Source organism: Hyperolius riggenbachi, chromosome 10 (genome assembly GCF_040937935.1).
Source record: "Hyperolius riggenbachi isolate aHypRig1 chromosome 10, aHypRig1.pri, whole genome shotgun sequence".
Lineage (NCBI taxonomy): Eukaryota > Metazoa > Chordata > Amphibia > Anura > Hyperoliidae > Hyperolius > Hyperolius riggenbachi.
This window is the reverse complement of record NC_090655.1, coordinates 81,978,332-82,004,462: the sequence shown is the minus strand read 5'-3', so window position 1 is coordinate 82,004,462 and position 26,131 is coordinate 81,978,332. Positions and strand designations below refer to the sequence as shown.

At 44.2% G+C, this 26,131-nt stretch overlaps 1 protein-coding gene across 1 annotated transcript in view; it reads left to right on the top strand.

Moving 5' to 3' along the window:
- REEP3 (receptor accessory protein 3) overlaps positions 1-26,131 on the top strand; it is a 196,985-nt gene that overhangs the window by 126,909 nt on the left and 43,945 nt on the right. Inside the window, exons 3-5 of the mRNA XM_068255117.1 lie at positions 7,222-7,298; positions 13,779-13,899; positions 17,003-17,116. Coding sequence (XP_068111218.1) covers positions 7,222-7,298; positions 13,779-13,899; positions 17,003-17,116 — 312 coding nt within the window. The remainder of the gene's footprint in view (positions 1-7,221; positions 7,299-13,778; positions 13,900-17,002; positions 17,117-26,131) is intronic.

The window sequence follows — 26,131 nt, the reverse complement described above, 5'->3', positions numbered from 1 at the left end:
TATCGCGCTTCTGCCTGAATTATTATGACAGTGAAATTGCTGGTTTTTGCCACGTTGTTGGGAATGTCGTCTTCTCATCATTGTCATTGCGAGATGAACTCATATGTAATTCCTTTCCATTTACTTTAATTTCTCAATGACTGGGAAGATGGCTTCATTTGGAACTTGGCACACTTGCGCTCACAGCGATTTGTGCTCTTTAGCATTTTAACTGTTATGCTTATGGAATAGAGGCTGGCAAATATTGCCATTCTGTGGTGGGATGTGTTTATCAAACATTTCAATTGTACATCTACAGTAGATCAAGGCCGTATTTTAAAGAGAATCTGTATTGTTAAAATCACACAAAAGTAAACATACCAGTGCGTTAGGGGACATCTCCTATAACCCTCTGTCACAATTTCGCCACTCCCTGCCGCATTAAAAGTGGTTAAAAACAGTTTTAAAAAGTTTGTTTATAAACAAACAAAATGGCCACCAAAACAGGAAGTAGGTTGATGTACAGTATGTCCACACATAGAAAATACATTCATACACAAGCAGGCTGTATACACCCTTCCTTTTGAATCTCAAGAGATCATTTGTGTGTTTCTTTCCCCCTGCAGCTATCTTCCACTGAAGTGTCAGGCTGTTTCTTCCAGCAGAGTGCAAACAGCTCTGCCTGTTTGTAATTCTTCAGTATGTGAAAGCCCAGCCAGCTCAGAGAACGATTTATCCAGCTTGTAAAAGATAAGAGAGAAGAGAGAAGCTGCTCTAATCTAAATAATACACAGGCAGTGTGCAGAGAGGGGCCTGGAAGGGGGAGTTCATAGCAGAACCACAACACTGAAGAACTTGGCAGCCTTCCAGACACAGGCCTGACAAGTCTGACAAGAGAGAGATAAGTTGATTTATTACAGAGACTGTGATAGTACAAAGTGCTGCAGTAAGCTAGAACACATTAGAATAGCTTTTGGAACTTGTAGGATGATAAAAAACAGGATGCAATTTTTGTTACGGAGTCTCTTTAAGGCTTTTATAAGACTTTTTTGAGAGTCTTTAGCTTCTATCCTTTTGGCATGCCTTGATAATGTACCTACAGGTTAAACCCACAGCAGAATGTGGTTTGAAGGCGGGGGGTTGAGTATCAGATGGTAAGCTGGATATAGAACATACGCCTTAAAAGGGTTGCATATTATTTCGGCGCCGCTCAGTTTGGCGCGGTGAGAGCCGAGTGACGGCTCTCACCGCTGCCGCTAAACTCAGAGGCGGCGTTAAATACTATTCCCCCTCCGAGTTGTTGCAACTCGGAGGGAGATGTAATTCGGGGTCTGACATTTGCCAGAACCCCGAATTACCGCTACGCGGGGCGCGCGCATCATAGCATTGCTGCTATGGGGCGCCCAGTTTTGGCGCTCGGCTCTCAGATCCGGGCGCCAAAACAGCTGATTTGCTTAAAAGGACGAGTGCAGCCACGCTTGCACAGTAAGCAGTGCTGCTTCGCAGCTGCCCCCATGCTCGCACAGGTGCAGTATGGCTGTGCATAGGAAACCTATGCCTTTCCTTAGGTAAGTATTTACTTTTTTTACTTTATGACACACGGGTTCTCTTTAATGAGATGCAAATATTTCCAAGATGATGTTATACTAATTTTATGCAGTCCTAAAAATGGGCCAGTCAGATACTTCTGTTGATCCATCTGATCAGTCCATTTTTAAGATACAAAAATTTGCATGAAATTTGGATAAAACTTTCCATCAACTTGTATTTTTTTTTTTTTTTTTTGCATCTTGTGGACCATCCCTACTCCTAATAACAGAATACAGCTGAAAAGTTCAAAAGGTCCTTTTTTCTTTGTGTGGGAGCTGAATGAACCAGTTTTTATATCACAGTGACATGGCCGCTGTTTCAGAGAAGTTCTACTTTCCATTACTACTACACGTATTGTTAGGTATTGCAAGTTTACTTTCAGTTCAGGTTTGCTTTAGCTGCAGTGGCTGGTCCTTAAAGTGAACCAACCAGAGGTGAAAATAAACTGATGTGATAAACAATTGCATTTATCCTCCTACTTCTAAAAATAGATATCCCATGTTAATAATTAAACACTAAGAAAGTAGATTATAAGTTTCATTGTCTCTTCTCAATGGTAGTCTTAAGTGTCTCAGAGTAAAAATACATGAACTATTGGCCTTTTTCAATCTCTCCCCTGCCCTCCAAAGTTGTACTCTGCCAGGAAAACTTTTATGGCTGCAATTTGCTTATCAGTGAGGTTTACGATGTTCCAGGCAAGATACTTTCAAGACAGAAACTGTCACTTCCATGTCTAGAAATTAACACTTTCAGGCAACAAAAAACAAAACAAAAATCATGTCGCATGTTGACTAGGGTACACTTTAATTTTAAAACAGATTTTATTTAGTAAAGGATGTTTATCAGTGCTGTGGTTGTTGGTTGTTGCTATTTATTATCATGTTGTTGCTGCTTCTACAGTAATACTTCTATTATTTGTATTTAATAACTCTGTTCTACTTTAACTCTGGAGGAAAAGAAAGGCTCAGTATCCTGTCTATATTTGAGTTTATAAATGTTTTGTCATAGTTGGCAGTTTTGTCTGGTATTTGTTTCCTATTCATTAAAATATGTGCATAAAGCTGATTTCAGTATGCGGTTTGCCCCATGAATATTTTATTGCCGAGAGCAAACTATGGGAAATCTGTGCTTTTAAACAGTGCTAGGTAATAGATTTCTAAATAATTGAAGAGGCAATCAAGTCTTTCGTCTAGAACCATTTTCTGATATCCTGGGCTTGTTTTAATTATTTCCTCTGTGTTTTGTGAGATTTTGAGTAATTTAAAGAACACCGTTAAGAACTGTGAGGATCTAAAGTGGTCGTATAAGCTGTAATAATTCTTGTAAAAACTATAAACCTTTATGGGAAAATAACGTTTTTTATGGTGTCATTATTGCACTAACCACCACCCACTCATGCAGGGATTTTAATTTCTGGAGAAGATAGGAGAGTAGTAGAATGCAGACATTGGCCTCAATTCACTAAGATCACGCTGGAGATAATAAGGCAAGAGAAACCTTACCTCTACACAATGAGAGAGTTATCTTATCTCTTCATTCCTTAAAGGATACTGCAGCCGAAAGGCTGCAGAGAGATAAAACCTGCATTGTGTAGGTAAAGAAAAGGACATAATCACCGCTCCCCTCGCTCCCTGCCGTCGGGTCCCGCTCGTCAGCCACAGCTCCCGGTACCGGGCGACTCTCCTGACCCGGACATACTGTGCCGCACATGCGCAGTATGTCCTGTAATCTTCGCTTCTGGCGTCGCATCATGACGCCAGAAGTACGAGCACTCCCCCGCCTCCTGCGTGTGCGCTCCAGCGGCTCCACTATAAAGCTACATGCTAGCTTTATAGTGGAGCCGCTGGAGCGCACACGCAGGAGGCGGGGGAGTGTTCGTACTTCTGGCGTCATGATGCGACGCCAGAAGCGAAGATTACAGGACATAATGCGCATGTGCGGCACAGTATGTCCGGGTCAGGAGAGTCGCCCGGTACCGGGAGCTGTGGCTGACGAGCGGGACCCGACGGCAGGGAGCGAGGGGAGCGGTGATTATGTCCTTTTCTTTACCTACACAATGCAGGTTTTATCTCTCTGCAGCCTTTCGGCTGCAGTATCCTTTAAGTTACCTCCTCTGTAGTTAAGTTACCTCATCAGTAGTTAAGTAACCTCCTCAGTAGTTAAGTTACCTCCTCTGTACCTATTATTTAGAATTCTGGAGTTATTTTAAAGATTGAAGAGTTAAATTAAAGACAGAAGAGTTAACGTTAGGTTTGCCTGAGGTAAAATGTTTCCTGACTACCATCACCATGGTAACAACTCTAGAAACGTTGTTAAGGACAGGAGATAAGCTTAGTGAATTGAACCCATAGTATTCTTATCAGAAGGGAACCATAGCCATCAGACGGGTCTTTCCAACCTGCTTGCTCAATTTCCCTCTATGGGACTTAACCTGCGGAGTAGGTTAGGACCCTACAATAGCCTCTAGAATCCCTTCATTTTGTGTACTGCAGAATTTGGCAAGTTGTAGACTCATGCAGAATGTAGACATGGGTAATGAAACAGGAGGAGCTTTAAAGATAATAATTTTATTGGACACAGGAAAAGATGATGCGTTTCGCGTGACCTACCCGCTTTCTCACATCTGCAGTACGGTGTCTTATGCAGCTGCAAGCACGGACTGGGAGCACCTGTTTCTTTAGTGTGCCTCCTCCCATTTTGTGTACAGCTTTTCCCTCCCCCCAGGGGTGTCCCCTGAGATCATTATCCAGGGGTCCTTTTTTCTGGAGTGCGACACAACCTATCCTGAAGAGAATACCCAGTCTTTGTGGAGATGGAATTTTCCACCTGCCTACTGCCTAATACTGTGGTTGTCTAATAGCACCCCAGGTTTGTAAGTAGTATTTAACACATTATTTCATTGCCTGGAAATACTACACAATCTGGCGCTCCTGGTGTCATTTTTTTTTGTTTCTTTTTTGCTTTCCCGATTCATGAGGTTCGTCACCTGAATTTCATTGACTGGATACCCCTCATCAGAATATAGACCTGTTCACCAGTATGCGTGATTCTATCATTGTGAAGAATAGTAATCTTCCAGCCACTGTTTCATGTTTATTTATTTATTTTTATTTATTTGTTGTATTTATAAAGCGCCAACATATTACGCAGCGCTGGACATTAATTTAGGTTACAGACAATATTTAGGGGTGACAAACAGCAATATGACAATACAGGAATACAAGAAAACCAGATCACACAGCACAGTATGAGTACAAGGTAATGCTTAGTCAGTCACTGGATGGGAGCATGGAGTTAGGCAAGTTAGGTTCACTCAGATGCATAGCATGGGTTCACAGTAATGGAGGTGCATGATCAGGTAGGACACAAAAGGAGTGAGGACCCTGCCCAAAGGCTTACAATCTAGAGGGAGAGGTAGGGACACGTTATGGGTAACTTACTGTAATCCCTAGTAAATAATTAAAAACTGTTATTTGAATAAAGATGATGAGTTTGCACTCGCTAGTTTTACATGTTGTAGCTCACTGTAATGTTCACACAGTAAGGAGGAAGTTTATTTTCTTTAATCGTTAAACCCCTGAAATGTAAGGATTTCTTCAGACACATTATTAATAAAACAATATCCTGTCCCAATTAACAACAACAACAAATAACATTTGTAAAGCGCTTTTCTCCCGTGGGACTCAAAGCGCATAAGCATGGCTCCGACCATCGTGGTACAGAGGAAGAATTTTATAAATCTGGAAATGCCAGGCTAAACAGGTGGCTTTTCAGTCTGGATTTCAATAGCTCCAGGGATGGTGCTGTCTTTACTGGGTGTGGTAGGGAGTTCCAAAGAGTAGGGGCAGCATAACAGAAGGCTCTGTCTCCAGATTTTTTGAGGTGCACTCTGGGAGTGACCAAGTTTATAGAACTTGCTGATCTGAGGTTGTGAGAGGTGTGGTGCAGCTTCAGCAAGTCCTTCATGTATCCAGGGCCCAGATTGTGCAGGGATTTGAATGTCCGCAGTCCAATCTTGAAGAGTATTCTCCATTCTACTGGTAGCCAGTGCAGTGAGCGAAGGATCGGTGTAATGTGACAGTGGCGAGGCTGGTTTGTTAGCAATCTGGCAGCAGCATTCTGCACTAATTGCAGGCGGCGCAGGTCTTTTTTGGGGAGGCCAGCATAAAGGGCATTGCAGTAGTCCAGCCGTGATGTGATGAAGGCGTGGACTAGGGTTTGAAGATCCTCTGGGGGAATCAGATGTTTAATCTTTGCAATGTTCTTCAGATGAAAGAAGGAAGATTTAACTACAGATGAAATTTGGTTTCTGAAACTCAATTCCCCATCGATTAGTACGCCAAGGCTGCGCACAAGGTTGGAGCTGTTTATGTCTGAATTCCCAATCACCTCCCTTACTCCCCTGGCTCAGGCTGGGTGCACACATAGCAGAAACGCAAGCGCTGTGGGAAACGCTGTGTTTTTGCCGCTAATGGAAGTCTATGGGCCGCAGGGAAAAAACGCATATCAAAAAAGCATATGCGTTTTTCATGCATGAGTTTTTAAAAACTCAGGTTTTGTTGCATAACCTTCAAAATAGCATATGCGTTTTGTATATGCGAACCGCAAATGCATTAAAACACACGCCAAACGCTTGAAAAACACATCTGCGGTAAAAACGCAAATGCACCAAAATCGCAGTAAAAACGCACACAACATAAAAATGAAACCTAACATAAAACGCTGCATTCCATGTTATGTTATGTGTGCACACAGCCTTAGGGCCTGAGCCCACTAACGCAGTTGTGTCCACTTCTGTCTGCTTTTCAGCATCTCTAACATTGATGTGTAACTGAAAAGCGGACACAACTCTGTCAGTGGACTCAGGCCCTTATAGGTTAGCCACACGATTATATATAAAAATACCTGAAATGGTTAAAATATTTGCTTTCATTTTCCCTCCAATCTCATTCTTCTTATTTTTTATTTAAAAAAGCGCCAACATCTTCTGTAGTGGTGTACATGGTACAAAACAAATAGTGGTGTGCATAGTAAAAAACATATAGTGGGGAACATAGATACGAGACTCTCAAAACTCTGTGCAATTGGGACAAGATATCCAGCAACACAAACGGACATGTTACAGCCAGAGTGTATGTAGCTTTGTGAATCAGACATGATCTAACAGCACCTTTAAAGACCTCTGAGAGCTTGTTCACACTAGAGGCGTTTTTGGCCAAATTTAAGCGCGGAAAGCTGCTACACCATGCTTCTCTATGGTGTAGTTCAGGTTGGAGCTTTCCAGCCGCATTCCAGTCAGAAAAGCGGTGCCTGAGCCATTTTTGAGGCGATTTTGCCTCAATGGAAGGTATAGGAAAACCGCAAACGCTCACAAAATCGCTTTGTGCAGCTATTGCGTTCGTGTTTTTAAGAATAACTGATAAGGATAAGCGCTGCGTAATATGTTGGCGCTTTATAAATACAATAAATAAATAGTCTGTTATCAGGGGTGCCAAGAGCTTCATTCCTCCATCCAACTAGAAACAATAGAACAGATGTTGGGTCCATACTACACCATTACGTTCATTACGACAAAGGTCCTGCTTGTTTAGATTATTGCAGAAATGAAAAAAAAAAAAAACACAAAATTGCAGCCTGTGCTTTATTTTTTAGGTGCGGTGGATGATGTATTGGATTGTATTCGCCCTCTACACTGTATCTGAAACCGTGGCGGATCTCACGGTTTCATGGTAAGCTTCTCTTTATTATGTATTAAGTATACATTTTATCTTCTGTATATGATGCTTCTGTTTTAACACTCATAGAACTGCTTTATTTTGGTTCAGGGCAGTGGCATATTGTTGTTTTATATTAAAATCACAATTTCTGCAGTGCTTTATAATTTTGAATGGCCAAACATGTTTGAACTAATGGAAAGGACATGGTAGCTCAGGTAATCTCTTACACCTATGATGAGCAGAAATGCACACTACATTAAACCTTGTTGGGTTCCACTTCTGGTGAGCCTGTGTTCAGTGATTCTGCTGCTTTCTATTTTTGGCTGAACTGGACTGTTAATGACTGGCGAAACATAGTGTGGTCTGATGACTCTTGATTTTTTTTCTGAGGCACGCAGATTGTGGCATAAGATTTGGCATCAACCACTTGAATCTATGAGCCCAACCTGCCTGGTGTCGAGGCTAGTGGTGGTTTAGGATGAGATAGAATGAAGACATTGTATTGAAATTTTGTGATTCAACCACACCACACACGCGCACACACATGCACACACATACACACACTTACCTCGGGAGATGGAAGCGACTGGATCCTAATGAAGCTTCCCTGTTCTCCCCACCCTTTGGGATCCAACGGTGGCAGCCCTCAAACACGGGTGAGGTAAATACTTACCTGCCGCCATCCAGCCCAGGCGCAGTAGCAGCTTTCTGATCAGGCTCAGGTGGAAACACCCGAGCCCTATCTGGCCCACTCTACTGCACCTGACATGCTTGTCTGCTGTATTTTGGTGGCTGCCAGCACTGGATCCTGCAGGCTTAGGCAGGTGGGTGAAGCCTCAGTAGGACCCAGGGGTTTCCTCCTCCTGAAGTAAGTATCCCCCGAGGGTTGGACTTATTACAGTCACCTATAGTTAGTCCCCCACTCAGTTTTAGTATAGTGTCCTTGATAAAATGCTCAGTGTGTATAGTACCTAAACTACTTATGCCGTAGGCTGTAGGAGCCCAGAGTCTGAGGTAGTTATGGGTTGTCGGTAAATGTGGTTTAGTAAGGTTAGACTAAAATAAGTACCGTTTCAGAAAAATACCAAATAATAAAGCAGAAATGAACAGCTCATGAACTAACCAGCATTTTTTCCATTGTCTGTGATTGTAATAACTTGACTGGACTGTTTGCCCGCCATTTTGTTTCCTTATAGTGTCTTTGTGTTATGTATTCCCATTCCTTTTTTTTCCCCATGTAATCAAATTCATTTTTAATAACAATCTTAAGCATGCAAATGACATTTGAGGCGTAAACTCCCTAGAAAGCTGTGCACTATACAATGCACAGCATATAGGTAAGTTTAGCTTTCTGTCATTATCAGCTAGGGGGCAGTAATCTAGCGCTTTGTGGAGTTGCATTGTGGGAAAAGGGGAAACTACTTGCACACAGCTCTGAAAATATACTGTATTGCTTACATGCAAATTCCTGCACTCTTGTGTTGTCTCTGAGTACAGAAGACAATTCCTTGTATGCAGATGAGTCTCTGCACATTTTTAGCCATCTGATATTTTTGGCATGTAGTCCTTTGTGTAATATTAAAACAGTTGAATGCTTCACTGTAATTTTAGCGGTTATACAAGTAGAGAATAATGGTTTTTATAGTCTTTGAAAGAGCCCAGATTTCAGCATGTTTGTTATGAAAAGTTTCAAGTGTAGATTTAAGCTGAAGTCTAGGCATAAATATTTGACCTTTCTTGTGTAGCGGTTTGTCTCTAGTTTTAAAGAGAACAGTATTACCCAAGAATGCCTGCAGTTTTGCATAGCCAAATTCAGAGAAGAACTTGGAGAACCTTGACTAGTCAACAGGCTGCCCTTTGCAACAAGACAGAGGACTGTCTTAAAGCAGACTTGAACTCAGAATTTCCTCTCTGCTTTAAAAATGCTCAACAGCATTATAATTTTAAAAAACATTTTTTGTTACAGCTGACACAAATCCTGCAATAAATCTACAGTCTGTCTACTACAGCTCTGCTAATATTTGTCTGTTTCCATGAAAGCAGGACTGCCCTGGCAGAGGTGATTCCTGAGCTGACAAAGCTGAAGAGACCACATTACAGTGGTGATTAGCCACACATGAGGGGTAACTAGACAGGCTAAACTCTCTAAATACATACAGGGTACATTTCTTTGTTTTCCTCCTGTCCTTTTAGAAAAAGAAACATCTGTTGCAGATATCCTCAGTATGTCTCATATGAATAATACTGTTTCAGTTGAGTTACAGTTTAGTCACCCATAGATAAAATATATGAACTATCGACCTTGGTTATCCATACTCTTGCATGCAGAAGCTGTTCTTTGCCAAGCAAGAGTTTTATGGCTGTAAATCCTTCAGTGAGGGTTATGCTATTTTTACGACTAGGTGCCGACCGACTCCACATCTAGCTACCCAGTAATTGCCTCTGACTCCATGGCTTTTTCTCCACTGCCCTAAAAAGGTTCAATACTATAGATGGCCGCTGAAGTTTTGCATAGTTTTGTTATGACCAGTTTAGGTTGATGCCTAACTGTATTGGAAAATGGGCATTAAAACAATCCTGTAAGGTTTGCAGGGAGAACAAACAGATTCCTACATCAGGAGGGGTACGCCTCTGGATCCTCCAGAGAATTCCCCCATGTTCCTCCACCAAGCCGTTCAGGAACAAGGACCCTCAAAAGCACAGCTGCACTGCACCGGAGCTGTAGCACGGATCTGATCGGGCTTCTTTGGAAAAAGCAGAGCCTGATCGGGTCCTTACTGCTGCACGGGTGGCTTGCACATGCACAGTAGCTCTGACTTAATCAGACTTGGCTTCTTCTGCTGAAGCCCAATCAAGTCATTTCTACTCCCCATGAGTGATTTAGCAACGGGCAAAGCACTGCCGGGGAGGACGGTGGAAGCCGCTGCTGGAGCCAGTGGCTTCTTCTTCGAAGTGGAGTACCCATTCAGGGCACTTTTTCTCATGTTTCTTTTAAATTATACATTATACTTCATGAGTACTAATGTGCCATAAAACATCAGGATGGGAAAAATGTGTGATTTTGACAGTGGATGACCCCCTCAGTTACCATGTCCACCAGTGTTTACTCAGAATGGTGAGAAAGGACATCCACTGAGTGGCAGTTCTGTGGATAGAAACCCCTTAGGGCCCTTTTCCACCAGCGCGTTTGCGCTGGCTGAATCGCAAAAACGCAAACCGCTAGCGATTTTACAATCGCTACGGTTTGCTTTTTAACATAGGAAATTTCCACTACCGCGATTCGTTTTTTACTTGATCGCGATCGCGCCGCGGAGCGACTTTTGCCGCGATTTTGCTATGCAGTGCATAGCATAGCAAAATCGCGGCCGCGAACGTCGGGGAATCGGCGGAATTGCGATTCAGCAATCGCTAGCGTTCAGCGTGAACGCTAGCGATTGCAAGCGGAAAAGGGCCCTTACTGTTGTGAAAGGGGAGAATAGAATGGTCAGACTGATTCCAGCTGACAAAGGTTACAGTCACTCCCATAACCACTCCCTGCAGTTGTGGTGAGAAAATGAGCATCTCAGAATACACAACATTTTAACCCACAGTAGTTCCCTTTTCTGTCAGTCAAGAACAGGAAGCTGAGGCTTCAGGGAGCACAGGCTAAGTAAAACCAGAAAGCTGAAGACTGGGAAAACCTAGCCTGGTCCAAAGAATTTATTTTTCTCCAGAGGAATGCAGATGGTGGGGTCAGCGTGAATCCATACCCACCCCTGCCTGGAGTCAGCTGCCTCAGGCTGGGGATGGTTTAGGATGTGGTGGCGTCGGAAATTAGTAGCAGGAACGCACAGCTGGTTAATCAGGAGACATTGTGTGGTGCAAACATGTCAGTGTTTGTCTAAATCTCTAATAAAGGTTTCCAACAATTTTGTGGAATCCATGTCATGAACAGCTGAAACTGCTTTGAATGGCATAAGGGTGCCCTAACCATAATGACCATGTTGTTCCTAGTAGAGTGATCAGTGAGCGTAGAATGCTTTAGAATCCCAGATCCCTTCCTAAATGTTCTTGCATTAATTCTGGATTTAAAATGTTGTACAACCTTTTGATTTTTACAGCTGAGGGGTGATATATGAAACCAATCTAAACTATTCATTTCCTCTTCCTGAGTCTGATTATATACCATTGAGTAATCAGCAGTAAATGTATACATTGCTTTAGGAAAGTACAAGTTCTTGGCTTTTCTACATTTACTTCTCTCTTCCAGGGATTTATTGCGTGGTCCTCCAGAGAGTTTAGAAACATTATCCATTGTTTCCATGCACGACACACCCTACTTGGTTTTCCAAAGGCCCACACAATACATAATGAGCTGGCCTGGATGAAGTCTCTAGTATCTAACTCAGGCTTTCTCAACCAGGGTTCCTTGAGGACTCTGCAGGGGTTCCTTGGCATTTTACCCCATCGTGGGGGGAAGTATAATAGAGCACACTATAATAGGTGGTACTGTAACAAGAAGCACTAAATTGGGGGGTCAGGAGACAGTATAATGAGTGGCAGTGTAATAGGAGATAGTGAAATTAGCAGCCTAACCTACTTAAAGACCATGCCTTCTAAAAAATAAATGTAGGGGTTCCTTGAGACCAAAAAATTGTTTGCAGGGGTTCCTTGAGATCCAAAAGTTATTTACAGGGTTCCTCCAAGGTAAAAAGGTTGAGAAAGTCTGATCTAACTGATCTGTCCCTTCTCTAGCCAAGTTCAAATTGTCAGCATTCATCTACAGACCGAAGTCCATGTAGGAATTGTAACGTTTAAGTCATATATTTACCAGCTGTTTGGTGATGGTTAATAGTCGTGTTTACAGTTGCTTCTGGCGTAGTTAATGGCTGGGAATGATCAATGTCTCCTACATAAATAATCCTATTAGAGAAATTGTGGAGGAGCATGTGGACTCGGCCGGTTCAAGGAACAGTGGGGCCCCAGGCATCACTAACACAGGGGGCCACCTGACATACCCCCCCCCCCAACCTAAAGCCTCATTAGGGGCCCTTTGTTGCTACCCAATTCTTCCCCAGGGACCCAAGTACAGCTCCCCTGAAGAGTCTTCGGCAGAATAGCGACTCACCTGTTCCGGTGGGGGCACGCCCCTCTGTCAGTTCTTGCTGGGGCTCCTCTCCTCTATGACCCGGGGCAGGTTACCAAGTAATAACATGATGCGAGTCACAGAGAAGATGTAGCCAGATGGGGAATGCGGATCCTCAGACTGACAAAGGAGTGCCGCCCACATTGGGACAGGTGAGTTTCTACTCTGTTGAAGGCTCTGCAGGGGCGCTGTGAAGCACAGTTAAGTTGGGGAGGGAAGATGACCTGGTGTAGCCCCGCAGCCAGCTCAGGGCCCTGGGGAAATTGCCCAGGTTGCCCATATGGTGGCGTCGGCACTACATGTGGTCGATTTGATATATATATATATATATATATATATATGTATCCGAGACAGAATTCCTTTACACACTACAAATGTACTGCCCCCTCTAGACAGGTAAAAAGGGCGCCAGACATTTGGGCACCGCCATAGGCTGTAATGTGAATTACGGCTATAGTGGTGCTCAGAGGGTAATTTTGGCAAAAGACAGAGCCCAAATTATGGAAAAAAAACCAGTGCTATTCAGCCGCCAGCAATACCTTGCTGCACGGCAGTAATGGTGAGCGATATAAGGACGAGTGATGAACTCAACGAACCCCTCGCCGCTGTCCCCATTAGAGGGGGCAGTGTTGGGCTGATTCCAGATCGATTTTAGCACAATTAGAATTGATCAGGAATCAGCCTGTAGTGTATGGGCAGGCAACAGATCTCTCTCCGTTCAGAGAGATCTTTCTTTTGGTCGATCTGCCCCCCATACATCGTCTGATACATGGGCACCTGTACAGTAGACTATCAGGGAAAATAAATGCCTTTTAAATAAATGTAGATCAGGGTTAAATTCTATTTCCATTGTTTGTTTGAGGTTGAGCTTTAATCTTCTCCAGGACCCCAGCTGCACAGCTGATGTGTGTATTCTCATCCACCAGTAGTGACACATGAAAGGGCAGGTGAGACAGCAGCTTGAAAGCATGACAGGTTAGGAGTATGCCATGTCTCTTTACTGAAGTAGGCAGACAGGGTCACCAGGCATGCTGCATATAATTAGATGGCGCTATTCCTCTGACAAGCAATCAAAACATGTCTGCATATGACACAGTTCACATTTCCAGCTTTCTTTTTTTTTTTTTTTAGAATTTCATCAGACTGGCTGTCCTCAGCTGACCTCCTGTACTCTGCCAGTTCCAGCACCAGACACTGAACACTGCAGATAATCACAGATCTCATCTATATTTTACTCCTCTGTATAAATCTTAAGGCGTTTTTATTGTTTAACTTGCTGTATCTGTGCAGCATATTTTGTTGCCGGGTTCATGCAGTTGGTGTACATTATGAGTCTACAATTTACTTAGCATGTTCTTTGTTTGTAGGTTCCCTTTATATTATGAGCTGAAGATTGCCTTTGTTGTATGGTTATTATCGCCTTACACGCGTGGAGCCAGCTTGTTGTACAGGAAGTTTCTGCATCCTCTGCTGTCGTCTAAAGAAAAGGTAAGTCCTGTCCTCATGTCAGATATACAGAACGTTTATTGAAAGCTAACCGGTTATAAACAGGGCAGGATGTATAGGAAGGCATTCTAGGCTTTGGCCTAAGGTGGCAGCATTTCTGGGGACAAAAGTGTGTCTCTTATATTCTACACAAGTGTACATTTTTAAAGGACAGTCTAGGTGAAAATAAACTGATGAGAGAAACCATTGTATCGATCCTCCTCCTTCTAAAAATGACTTTCTAAAATATCCCAGTTTTATTTTATATTTAAATCTAGTTTTTAAGTTTTTGCTGTGCCATTGTCTGCTCAATGACACATGCATTGAAGTATGCCAGAACTCAAACCTATGAACTATTGACACTTTTTATAGCTTTCCTTCTCTCAGAAGCCATTTACTGACTGGAAAGTGTTTTTATGGCTGTAATATTTTTTTATCAGTGATGGTTATGGTATAGTCCGACCCAGTCACGACCCGGACAGAAACTGTCACTTGCATACCTGATGTTTAACTCTTTCGGGCAGAGAAAGAAGAACACAGCATAGTCATTTGTATGTTTGTCACTGTATATACACGTCTATTTCATCATGTCACATGTCACATGTCACCCTCGGTTGTCCTTTAACCAAACGTGTTTCTATGCAATAGCATTCATCTACAAAAGTCCAGGTGACTTCCTCTTGTATGCACTGACATTAAACAGGATGGCAGCACTCCAGACTTTTCTGAACCCAGCTGTCTCTCTGTCACTCTTTGCATTGGCTAAGTCTTTCTGCCATTCCCTGCATTGGCTGTCTTTTTTTGCCATTCCCTGCATTGACATCTCTCTGTCACTCTCTGCATTGGTTGCTCCCTTTTTACTCCCTGCCCTGGCTGCTCTTCTGTCACTCTCTCATTGGCTGCTCCTCTCTGTCACTCCCTGCATTGGAGTGCACTGTTCCTCTTTGCCATTCCCTGTTGTGCCCTATCTCTCTAAATTTCCCTGCATTGGCTGCTCCTCTCTGTCACTCCCTGCATTGCAGCAGAACAGATGAGTCATTTACAAAAATCACTGCTGTGCCACTCTTAGAAGGTGTGTGTGTGGGGGGGGGGGGGGCATAGGGAGGGAGGAATAATGTTGGTCACCCACCTCCTCCCACCCAGGCAGTGGCAACTATACTGGGGGCACCTATACCTGTCTTTCTATACTGGGGGCACCTGTTCTTGGCTACCTATGCTGGGGGCACCTATTCCTGGTTACCTATACTTGGGGCACCTATACCTGTTTTTCTATACTGGGGGCACCTATTCCTGGCTTCCTATACTGGGGGCACCTATACCTGGATACTTATACTGGGGGCACCTATACCAGGGTACCTATACTGGGAGCACCAACACTTGGCTTACTATACTGGGGGCACCGGTACCTGGCTACCAATACTGAGGGCACCTATACCTTGGCTACCTATACTGTGGGGCAACCTATATCTGGCTTCCTACACTGGGGGCATCTATACCTGGCTATCTGCCTGCCTTTTGGGGGGGGTGCTCACCGTAGCTATAACGTGCATTGCAAATTATTGGGCGCTGAGCAATCATTCCAAAATTGGGGGGAGGGGAGGGGGCATTCTCACTAGTTTACTTCTGGCAGCACTTCAGCAAGCCAGAGTACACTTCAGCAAGCCATCATTCACTCCCTGATCATAGCGTATTTAACTGCTTTGCTCCATTTGAGCTCTATCAGTTTTCATCAAAAATCTAAACAACAGTAATGAGTGAAACTTCTGCTCCCACTTGCTTTGTCCCCTTTGATTCTGTACATAGCTACCCATTTCTCTACCTGCTCTAGGAAAATTTACACCTGTGCTTGTGCCAGATCAGGATGTCCTGTTACATTTTTACACACTGCAACTAGACTGCTTCCATCCTCCATCGCTCCATGGTCTAGTTCTGAAGCTCACATGCCCTTTATAGGCATTTTCAGACAGATGGCAACATGAGCATAGAGGGCAACATGATGCTTAGCTTAGAGACTGTTTAGCTATGTGGAATCCTTCCTCCTATTTCTTACAGTATTAGTTTCTAGATTTAGTCAGTGTTTGCCCATTGTATAATCTTTCCTCTTCCTTATTTATGCTTGGTACACAATATGCAAATTCCCGTTAGATAGATGGGTTGAATAGATTATTTCCAACAATTCCGATCTGATTTCCGATCGTTTTTCTGATCGATTTTTTTTATCACTTCTATAAAAAATTGATCAGAAAAACAATCGGAAATGATCTATTCGATCCATCTATCTGATGGGAAATTGCATGGTGTGAATTGAGCTTCACATTCTGAAATATATCACTGGTGGTGACCTCTTTAGTTCTGCCAGGTGATCTCTGCGGAATGTTCATTACTGAAACTTCTGTACACAGAGGGAGATGCTGCTTGCTTGGCAGTTGGAAAAAGCTGTTCTTTCCCACAATGCAACGAGGTTCACAGACAGGAAACTGTCAGGACTTTGGTCATGACATCACACTGTGGGAGGGGTTTCACCACAATATCAGCCATACAGACCCCCTCTGATAATCTATTTGAGAAAAGGTAAAGGTTTCTCATGGGAAAGGGGGTATCCGCTACTAATTGGGATGAAGTTCAATCCTTGGTTACAGTCCCTCTTTAAATTGTGCATGTAGTTTTAACACTTTGTGTTAATGAAAAAAATGTGCTTGGAAAGGTACTGGAGAGTTCAGAGGAATAGCTAAGGCCGTGAACGAAGTTAACAGACTATGTACATTTCTTTTTTAGCACCAGCTAGTCTATCCGGCAATAAATGCTGATTTTCCCACTAGATGGCAAAGAATGGAATACTTGAAGGCATTGTTATTAGGTTATGATGTCAGGGTTATGAATTGAAAAGCATGGAGATCAATTTTAATATAGAAAAAGTTAAATGCCTTGGAGCATCATTTTTTCTTTTTACTTGAAATACGAGTTTATAAAAGTGGTTTGTCGGCTGAATGAAAAGTGAGAAACGCTGTATTCGGGTAAAGGTTTCCATGCTCTCATTTTACCTGCAGTCATGTATTTTAATAAGTGTGCGAGTAACAGCAGCATCTGTTCTGCGTTCCCCGAACAGGAGATTGATGAATATATCGTGCAAGCCAAAGAAAGGGGCTATAAAACCATGGTGAACTTTGGCAAGCAAGGCTTGAATCTCGCTGCTACCGCCGCTGTGACTGCCGCTGTGAAGGTAAGAGCTCTCTTTTATTACCTGCTAGCGCATGTGACAATTCTCCCTCCCAGCAGAGCACCGTAAAGATCACTGTCTAATTACTGAACATTGTTAATGCTAATGGATCGTTCTTACAGCCAAGGAATTTCAACACTGTGAGAGGTAATTTCACAATGCTACAGATAGGTAAGCCAGAAGCTAGAACTTTGATTCGGCCACGTTCACAGTGGTGTGTTACATTGCTTTGTAACGCGGCCTATCGCACCGCAGAGCACCACCTATGTGACGTTCACAGTGCTGGGGAGTATAATGGTTTGCCGCATCGTAACGCACTGCATGCAGTGCGTTATGCATAAACACATGCATTAAAGGCCCGTACCCACCTTGCGATCTTTCAGACAACCAGCGATAATTTTTTTTTTTTGAGCAAAGATCGTCTGTTTCCGCGATGTGGATACAGTTTCTTGCGATGTGGATACAGTTGATAATTACCATCATGGCGGATCGGATCTTTAAGATCCCCGATGACTCCCACGCAAAGCACCACCATCGCTTGAGGTCTCATTCGTGCCCATTGTGTGCCATCGAGTGACGTCACGCATAGATGCCGGCCAGAAGATGGGTATGGGAGCACTTGTTCTGATCCGTTGCATTCCTGCTGTCCCGATCCGTTGCATTCCTGCTGTCACAAGGACCGCAACGGCCACTGTGAACGTGGTCTTCTAGTTTGAATAACCCAATGTTGTGACGAAAATATCAGTCTGCTGTGAAGTATCTCAAATGGGATGTTGCCTTCATGAAGGGAAATTTCCTCTTCTCTTATGTTATTATTACTATTTAGTATTTATATAGCACTGACAGTATATAGTCTTGTCACTAACTGTTCCTCAGAGGAGCTCATAATCTAATCCCTACCATAGTCAAATGTCCATCAAAGTCTTAAACCCCATCTACACGATACAATTTCACGTGCCATTGATCGAATTTGATTGGATCAAATTCGATCAGATCGATTAAATTCAACATGTCCGATCAGGATTTGATGGGTAGTGTGGTCAATTTTCATTGATAACTAAGCAAAATTGACCACACTATCGATCAAATCCCAATCGGACATGTTGGATTTAATCGATTGGATCGATTGCATGTGCAATTGTATTGTGTAGATGTGGCTCAAGGCCAATTTAGGGAGAAGCCAATGAACTTATCTCTGTTTTTGGGATGTGGGAGGAAACAAGTGCCCAGAGGAAATCCACACACGCACACATGGGAAATTACAAACTCCATGCAGATAGTGCCCTGGCCGGGATTCAAACTGGAGACCCAGCGATGCAAGGCGACAGTGCTATCGCTAGGTCCTCATGCCACCCGCATTGACTTGCAAGGATTTTCCTGATCATAATCCACCAGTTTCCTACTTTCAATGCATGCAAATAAAACAAAATAAGATGGAAAGCGTTTCTGAATTGCCTTTGCGTGTTATAAGCTGCAGTGCTGGTTTTGGGACACCATTGAACTCAGTGTTCATGTGAAAGGTCTTCTTTATCCAAGGTATAAGGTTTTTTTATCATGGCATGTCCCCCAAAAAATTCACCTTTAACTGGCAACTTATTTTTGTTGTTTTGTAAAACCAGAACCAATTAGAAGGGTCCCTGTGGTAATTAATACTAGCTGACTTGTTGAGGGGTTTTGGACCTTCCTCATGGAAACAAATCTCGCTAAAAATGACCTCCAGGCTAAATACATTGATGACACCTATGCACTGATTTACTAGGCCCTGCAAGTGATGTTGGTGTAATAAGGAGAAGAGCGGATCAGTGGTAGTGCAGTGAGAATTAGAGAGAAGTCATGACGGTAGGGTGGGAAGGGGCAGGGGGTAGCAGTGGAGAAGTATATGGTGGGATGCAGTAGTGATAGTTATGGAATGGAAGAGCAGATAGATGGGATCAGTGGTAATAGATTATTATAGTGGAGGATGCAATGACAATTACTAATAGTATGGTGGAAAGGAGGCAGAGGGTAGAAGTGGTAGTGGGGCAGCATAGGTAATAATGCAGTAATGATTGCTGAGTGGTATAGGGGAGGATGCAGTGGTGAGCATGTATAGGGTGGGAAGGAACAGGTGGGGGTGGGGGGGAGTGGTATGCAGTGGGATACAGTAGTGATCACAGATAAGAGGTAGAGGGGAGTGGTATAGGGGAGGATGCAGTAGTGATCACAGATAGGAGGTGGAGGGGAGTGGTATAGGGGAGGATGCAGTAGTGATCACAGATAGGAGGTAGAGGGGGTGGTATAGGGGAGGATGCATTGGTGATCACAGATAGGAGGTAGAGGGGAGTGGTATAGGGGAGGATGCAGTGGTGATCACAGATAGGAGGTAGAGGGGAGTGGTATAGGGGAGGATGCAGTAGTGATCACAGATAAGAGGTAGAGGGGAGTGGTATAGGGGAGGATGCAGTGGTGATCACAGATAGGAGGTAGAGGGGAGTGGTATAGGGGAGGATGCAGTAGTGATCACAGATAGGAGGTGGAGGGGAGTGGTATAGGGGAGGATGCAGTGGTGATCACAGATAGGAGGTAGAGGGGAGTGGTATAGGGGAGGATGCAGGGGTGATCACAGATAGGAGGTAGAGGGGAGTGGTATAGGGGAGGATGCAGTGGTGATCACAGATAGGAGGTAGAGGGGAGTGGTATAGGGGAGGATGCAGTAGTGATCACAGATAGGAGGTAGAGGGGAGTGGTATAGGGGAGGATGCAGTAGTGATCACAGATAGGAGGTAGAGGGGAGTGGTATAGGGAAGGATGCAGTAGTGATCACAGATAGGAGGTAGAAGGGAGTGGTATAGGGGGAGGATGCAGTGGTGATCACAGATAGGAGGTAGAGGGGATTGGTATAGGGAAGGATGCAGTGGTGATCACAGATAGGAGGTAGAGGGGAGTGGCATAGGGGAGGATGCAGTAGTGATCACAGATAGGAGGTAGAGGCGAGTGGTATAGGGGAGGATGCAGTGGTGATCACAGATAGGAGGTAGAGGGGAGTGGTATAGGGGAGGATGCAGTGGTGATCACAGATAGGAGGTAGAGGGGAGTGGTATAGGGGAGGATGCAGTGGTGATCACAGATAGGAGGTAGAGGTGAGTGGTATAGGGGAGGATGCAGTGGTGATCACAGATAAGAGGTAGAGGGGAGTGGTATAGGGAAGGATGCAGTGGTGATCACAGATAGGAGGTAGAGGGGAGTGGTATAGGGGAGGATGCAGTAGTGATCACAGATAGGAGGTAGAGGCGAGTGGTATAGGGGAGGATGCAGTGGTGATCACAGATAGGAGGTAGAGGGGAGTGGTATAGGGAAGGATGCAGTAGTGATCACAGATCGGAGGTAGAGGGGAGTGGTATAGGGAAGGATGCAGTAGTGATCACAGATAGGAGGTAGAGAGGAGTGGTATAGGGGCGGATGCAGTGGTGATCACAGATAGGAGGTAGAGGGGAGTGGTATAGAGGAGGATGCAGTGGTGATTACAGATAGGAGGAAGAGGGGAGTGGTATAGGGGAGGATGCAGTGGTGATCACAGATAAGAGGTAGAGGGGAGTAGTAGAGGGGAGGATGCAGTAGTGATCACAGATAGGAGGTAGAGGGGAGTGGTATAGGGGAGGATGCAGTGGTGATCAGATAGGAGGTAGAGGGGAGTGGTATAGGGGAGGATGCAGTGGTGATCACAGATAGGAGGTAGAGGGGAGTGGTATAGGGGAGAATGCATTGGTGATCACAAACCTGATATTTATGAGGTCCTACAAAGAGAAGCCAGCCACTTCCAGTCTCAGGGCAGAGTACTCATCTATGGAGACCTCAATGCGAGAACAGGCACAGAGAAGGACTATCTGACCTCTGAGGGAAACGCATACATACTTGGAGGAGAGAGCTACTACCAGGAACCAATGCAGACAGCAAGAAACAGCTATGACAAGACAGTAAACAAAAGCGGGAAAGCCCTGTTGAACCTGTGTCGGAGCCTTGGCCTATACATAATGAATGGGCGAACCAGGGGTGACTCTCTTGGGAGATTCACTATGAACTCACACGTAGGCAGCAGTGTGGTAGATTATGCTGTCACAGACACAGATCCCATAAACATCAATGCCCTCATAGTCACCCCTGAAACACACCTGTCAGACCACAGCCAAATCCTGCTGTACCTGAAATCCACCGACAAACCAACCACACAGCAGCCTCATCAGACCGGTCTCTACAAGCTGCCACCACCCCTCAAATGGCCCAAACAGTCTGCCACCGAATACACCAACATGACCAAAACTGCCAAAATCCAAGAACTGCTGACAAACTTTTATAACAACCCATATGAACCAAACCAACAAGGTGTCAGCCATGCAGTGAAGGACTTCAGTAACATCCTACATACCATGGCAGTACAAGCAGGCCTCAAGCAGACCAACTTCAAGAGATCCACAAATAAACAGTCCCAAAAATGGTTTGACAGTGAATGCAAGGCTCTACGTAATTCGCTAAGGGCAGCCTCTAACCAAAAACACAGAGACCCCAACAACCGAGACCTAAGGGAAACCCATGACCACCTACAGAGACAATACAAAGACACCCTCAGGCAGAAAAAACAGAGCCACATCTCCCACAAACTCCAACAGCTGGAGGACTCCCTCCAAGACAACTCATTCTGGGAGACCTGGAACCATATCGGTGCAAAGCCTAAAAAAAGCCCTCTTCATATCCAAAATGGCCACATCTGGCTCCACTACTTCAGGAACCTCTACAAAGACATCCCAGAAAATGCCCAAACCCTGGAGCAGAAACAAATAGCCGCAAAACTGAAGGACATGGAGGAGACAATCAAGGACTTTCAAAACCCTCTGGATACACCAATCACGGTGCAGGAAATAAGAGAAAGAACAAAGCTGATAAAATGTAAGAAGGCTAGCGGTACCGATGGCATCCTGCCAGAGATGATCAAATACAACCCCCCGGACATACATGAGGCACTCGCAAGACTATTCAACCTTATCCTGAGTGCGGGCTCCTTTCCTCAGGCCTGGAGTGAAGGCCTCATAACACCCATCTACAAGAATGGAGACAGATATGATCCAGCAAACTACAGAGGAATCTGTGTCAGCAGCACACTGGGGAAACTGTTTAACAGCATCATCAATAAGAGGATCCTCTCCTTCCTCACACAGCAGGACGTACTCAGCAAAAGCCAAGCCGGGTTCATGCCAAACCACCGCACAACCGACCACATCTACACACTGCACAGCCTCATCAAGACCCATGTCCACAACTCACGTGGCAAAATACATGCTTGCTTTGTTGATTTTAAGAAGGCGTTTGACTCAGTGTGGCACCCAGGCCTTTTCCTAAAACTCCTAGAGAGTGGAATAGGAGGAAAAACCTATGATGTCATCAAGAGTTCATATACTGGGAACCAATGCAGTGTGAAAGTAGACGGGAAGAGAAGTGCGTTCTTCAAGCAGGGTCGAGGAGTAAGGCAGGGCTGCAGTCTGAGCCCAACAGTCTTTAACATATACATTAACCAACTGGCTGTAGCCCTGGAATCCTCCCCAGCTCCAGGCCTCCTCCTGCATGACCGTGAGGTGAAGTTCCTGCTGTATGCAGATGACCTTGTGCTGCTCTCCCCAACAGAGAAAGGACTACAGGACAGCCTGTCAGTATTGGAGACTTTCTGTACCACATGGGCACTGCCCATCAACCCAAAGAAGACAAAAGTGATGGTGTTCCAGAGGAAGAATGGAAATAAAACCCCTACCTCCTCATTTATATTAAATGGATCCCCACTGGTGTCCACTAACAGCTACACCTACCTGGGGCTGGAGATCAACCAATCAGGAAGCTTTAAACCAGCAGTACAGGCCCTGAAAGACAAAGCCTGCAGAACATTTTATGCCATCAGAAGACAGCTTTACCACCTAAAACCACCAGTGAGAGTGTGGGCAAAGATATTCGACAGCATCATCACCCCAATCCTGCTCTATAGCAGTGAGGTATGGGGCCCGGTCACCTACCCTGACCAATCAAAATGGGACTCCAGCCCAACAGAAATCTTCCATCTAGAGTTCTGCAAGTATCTCCTCCAAGTCCATCGAAGCACTTCAAACTCAGCTTGCCGGGCAGAGCTAGGCAGGTTCCCACTATGGCTTACTATCCAGCAGAGGGCACTCTCATACTGGGCGCATATACAGAGCAGCAACCCCAGCACTTACCACCATAAAGCCTCACTGAGCCAGGGGGGCGAGGCCATACCACGCGCTCTCAAGCAAAGCATCAGCAGCCAGCCCAGCCAAGGCCACCAACACAGGCTGACAAAAGCCCAAATAAAACAGACTATAGAAAGCTGCAAGGAACGATACATAGAGGAATGGAGAAGTGACATAAAGAATTCCAAGAAACTCGCTGTCTATCAATCACTACAGAGGGAGTACACAATGGCTCCATATCTGGGGAGGCTACATCACCACAAAGACAGACAGGTCTTGAGTTTGTACCGTCTGAGTGCCCACAGCCTGGAGATAGACAGGGCGGCACAGACAGACATGGAAGCCCCGGGAGGAGAGACTGTGCAGACAATGCGACCAGGAGGTCTTGGAGGATGAGGCCCACTTCCTGCTACACTGCAGCAAATTTGCACCTGTGAGGACCGCCCACTTCCAGAGACTCTCCGCCCACATCCAGGATTTTACCTCCACAGATGAGGAGCGGAAACTCTACATCCTACTGGGGGAGGAGGAAACAACCGTGCAAATAGCTGCCCGATATGTCACAGCCTGCCACCAACTGAGAGGAACATGATACCACATGGACTGTATTCCCCCCCAATACCCCCCTATGGACTGTATATCCCAGTCCCCCATGCTGTCCCTTACATCATCCACACACCTATGGACTATATACCCCAACTCCCTATAGCCTTCCCTTATTCCCACAACCCCCCCCCCCCCCCCCATGTTAATGTTTTGTTTTGTTTTGCTTTGGCAATGCTAAATGTATTTGGTCCTGCCAATAAAGCTTTTTTGGATTTGGATTTGGATAGGAGGTAGAGGGGAGTGGTATAGGGGAGGATGCAGTGGTGATCACAGATAGGAGGTAGAGGGGAGTGGTATAGGGGAGGATGCAGTGGTGATCACAGATAGGAGGTAGAGGGGAGTGGTATAGGGGAGGATGCAGTGGTGATCACAGATAAGATAACAAGAAAGAAAGCAGAAAAGATTTGTGAAGGCTAATTAAGGAGGGACTAGAGGCAGCAGTCATCAGTCATCAGTCATTTTTTGTCTAAAGCTGGGTACACACAGTTTTCCATGCGATCTACCCGATTATTTCCAACAGGTTTAGTCGGATCCCAATTGATCACGCCATTGATTTTGGGTAGTTAACGCAAAATTGATCGCATTATCGATCGTGAGGAACTTTGACTTCTACACATGGTGCAACTTCTTATCAGATCACCTGTTGATCTGATGCAAAATTGTACTGTGTGTACAGAGCTTAAAACTAAACTCTAATTTTAGCAAATATTCAGAGTGAATCCAATTAAATATTAACGTGGCACTGTTGCGTATATTCCAGCCTAAAAGCACACATTACCTGAGAACTGCAATCTGGAGGGGGAGGGGGGAATCTGTCAGAAGGGAGCTCTTAATGACTTTCTCTCTCTTTCTCTCCTTTTTTATTTTGCTGTCCTTGGCTAGTATTGTCACACTTAAGAATACAGCAATCTATCTTCTGTTCTCTCTCAACACATCTAAGGTAAATAGTCTGCAAGAGAAAGCATGAAACATCCACTTCTAGAAACCTAGCCATACTCAAAGTACTTATCACACTTTAAGAGGTATTGTCACCATAAAAATCAAATTCCAACAGCAACTGGTCTGAGTGTATTAAGTGATAAAGATGCTAATCCTGCATTCAAAACTTGCAAAACTTTTTCTGCTGTTATGGCTTGGAGTTATCACATACTTCAGGAGCACTGGCCCTAGTGCCAAACAGTGCCAAAGAGTTGAATGCTGGGAGTTATTTTCATCTATAATATATACCTCCTCTTCCATTTATTTCCCTTCCTAGCTGCTTATCGGAAACACCCTCTGATTACTTGTGTTTACAAGCAAGGCTGAGGTGACTCAGTGATTCGATGTGTAAAATAAAAAAAGACAGTGCAGTTCCTAGTATACACCTCAGTGGGAGTGTCTGAAGACTCTGGGAGGAGGGCAGCTAATGAATACACCATGAGCAAGAGAAGGGAGGGGGGAAAACAAGAGTCAGAAAGAATATGATGTCAGCATTAGCTTGGCAAGGTGGCCACTGCCTAGAATAGGATTTTCTGCTTTTCCTTTATAAAATTCACAGGAATCATTACGTGGATAGCACAATACATCTGTTATGTAAGTAGAAGTAGTATTTATCTACTTATATATGTGTTTTTTATTTCTAGATTAGCATGGGTGTCGCTTGTTCTTTAAGGCAGCTTACTAAAAACAGGAGTCATTAAACTTTGTGATGGTTAATCTGACACTTGGTCGCTGGAGTAATAGAGCTACTTGCTTTTTGACACATCTTGTCAAATATAGGAGACTAATGAAGCCGTATAAATTAAGTAACACGTTAAATCCTAAAGTTCCCTTGTCTGTGGCGTTTTGTACTTTGGTATGTCAAGTTGACCATTAAATAGAGGATTACAGCTTATCTCTGTTTACACTCATTGCAACATCATGTGCTCAGTCACCTGTTTGCTTGTTGTGTTTGTTCCTCTGCAGAGATGCATTCTGTGAAAGTAATGAATGTTCCCTTCTTGTGCTTGATAAAACGTGGTGTACATAGTTTCACCAGCAGGCTGCAGCTTGGCAACAAGTATTGTACTAAACTGAATCAAGTAAGATTTGTAGTTTATACCTATTAAAATATGTTTGCCTTTTAGAAGTGATCAACAAGAATAGTCGTTAAACTAGGGGACAGATACACAAAGCATCAGAATTCATTTTATTTGGCCAAATAAGTTTG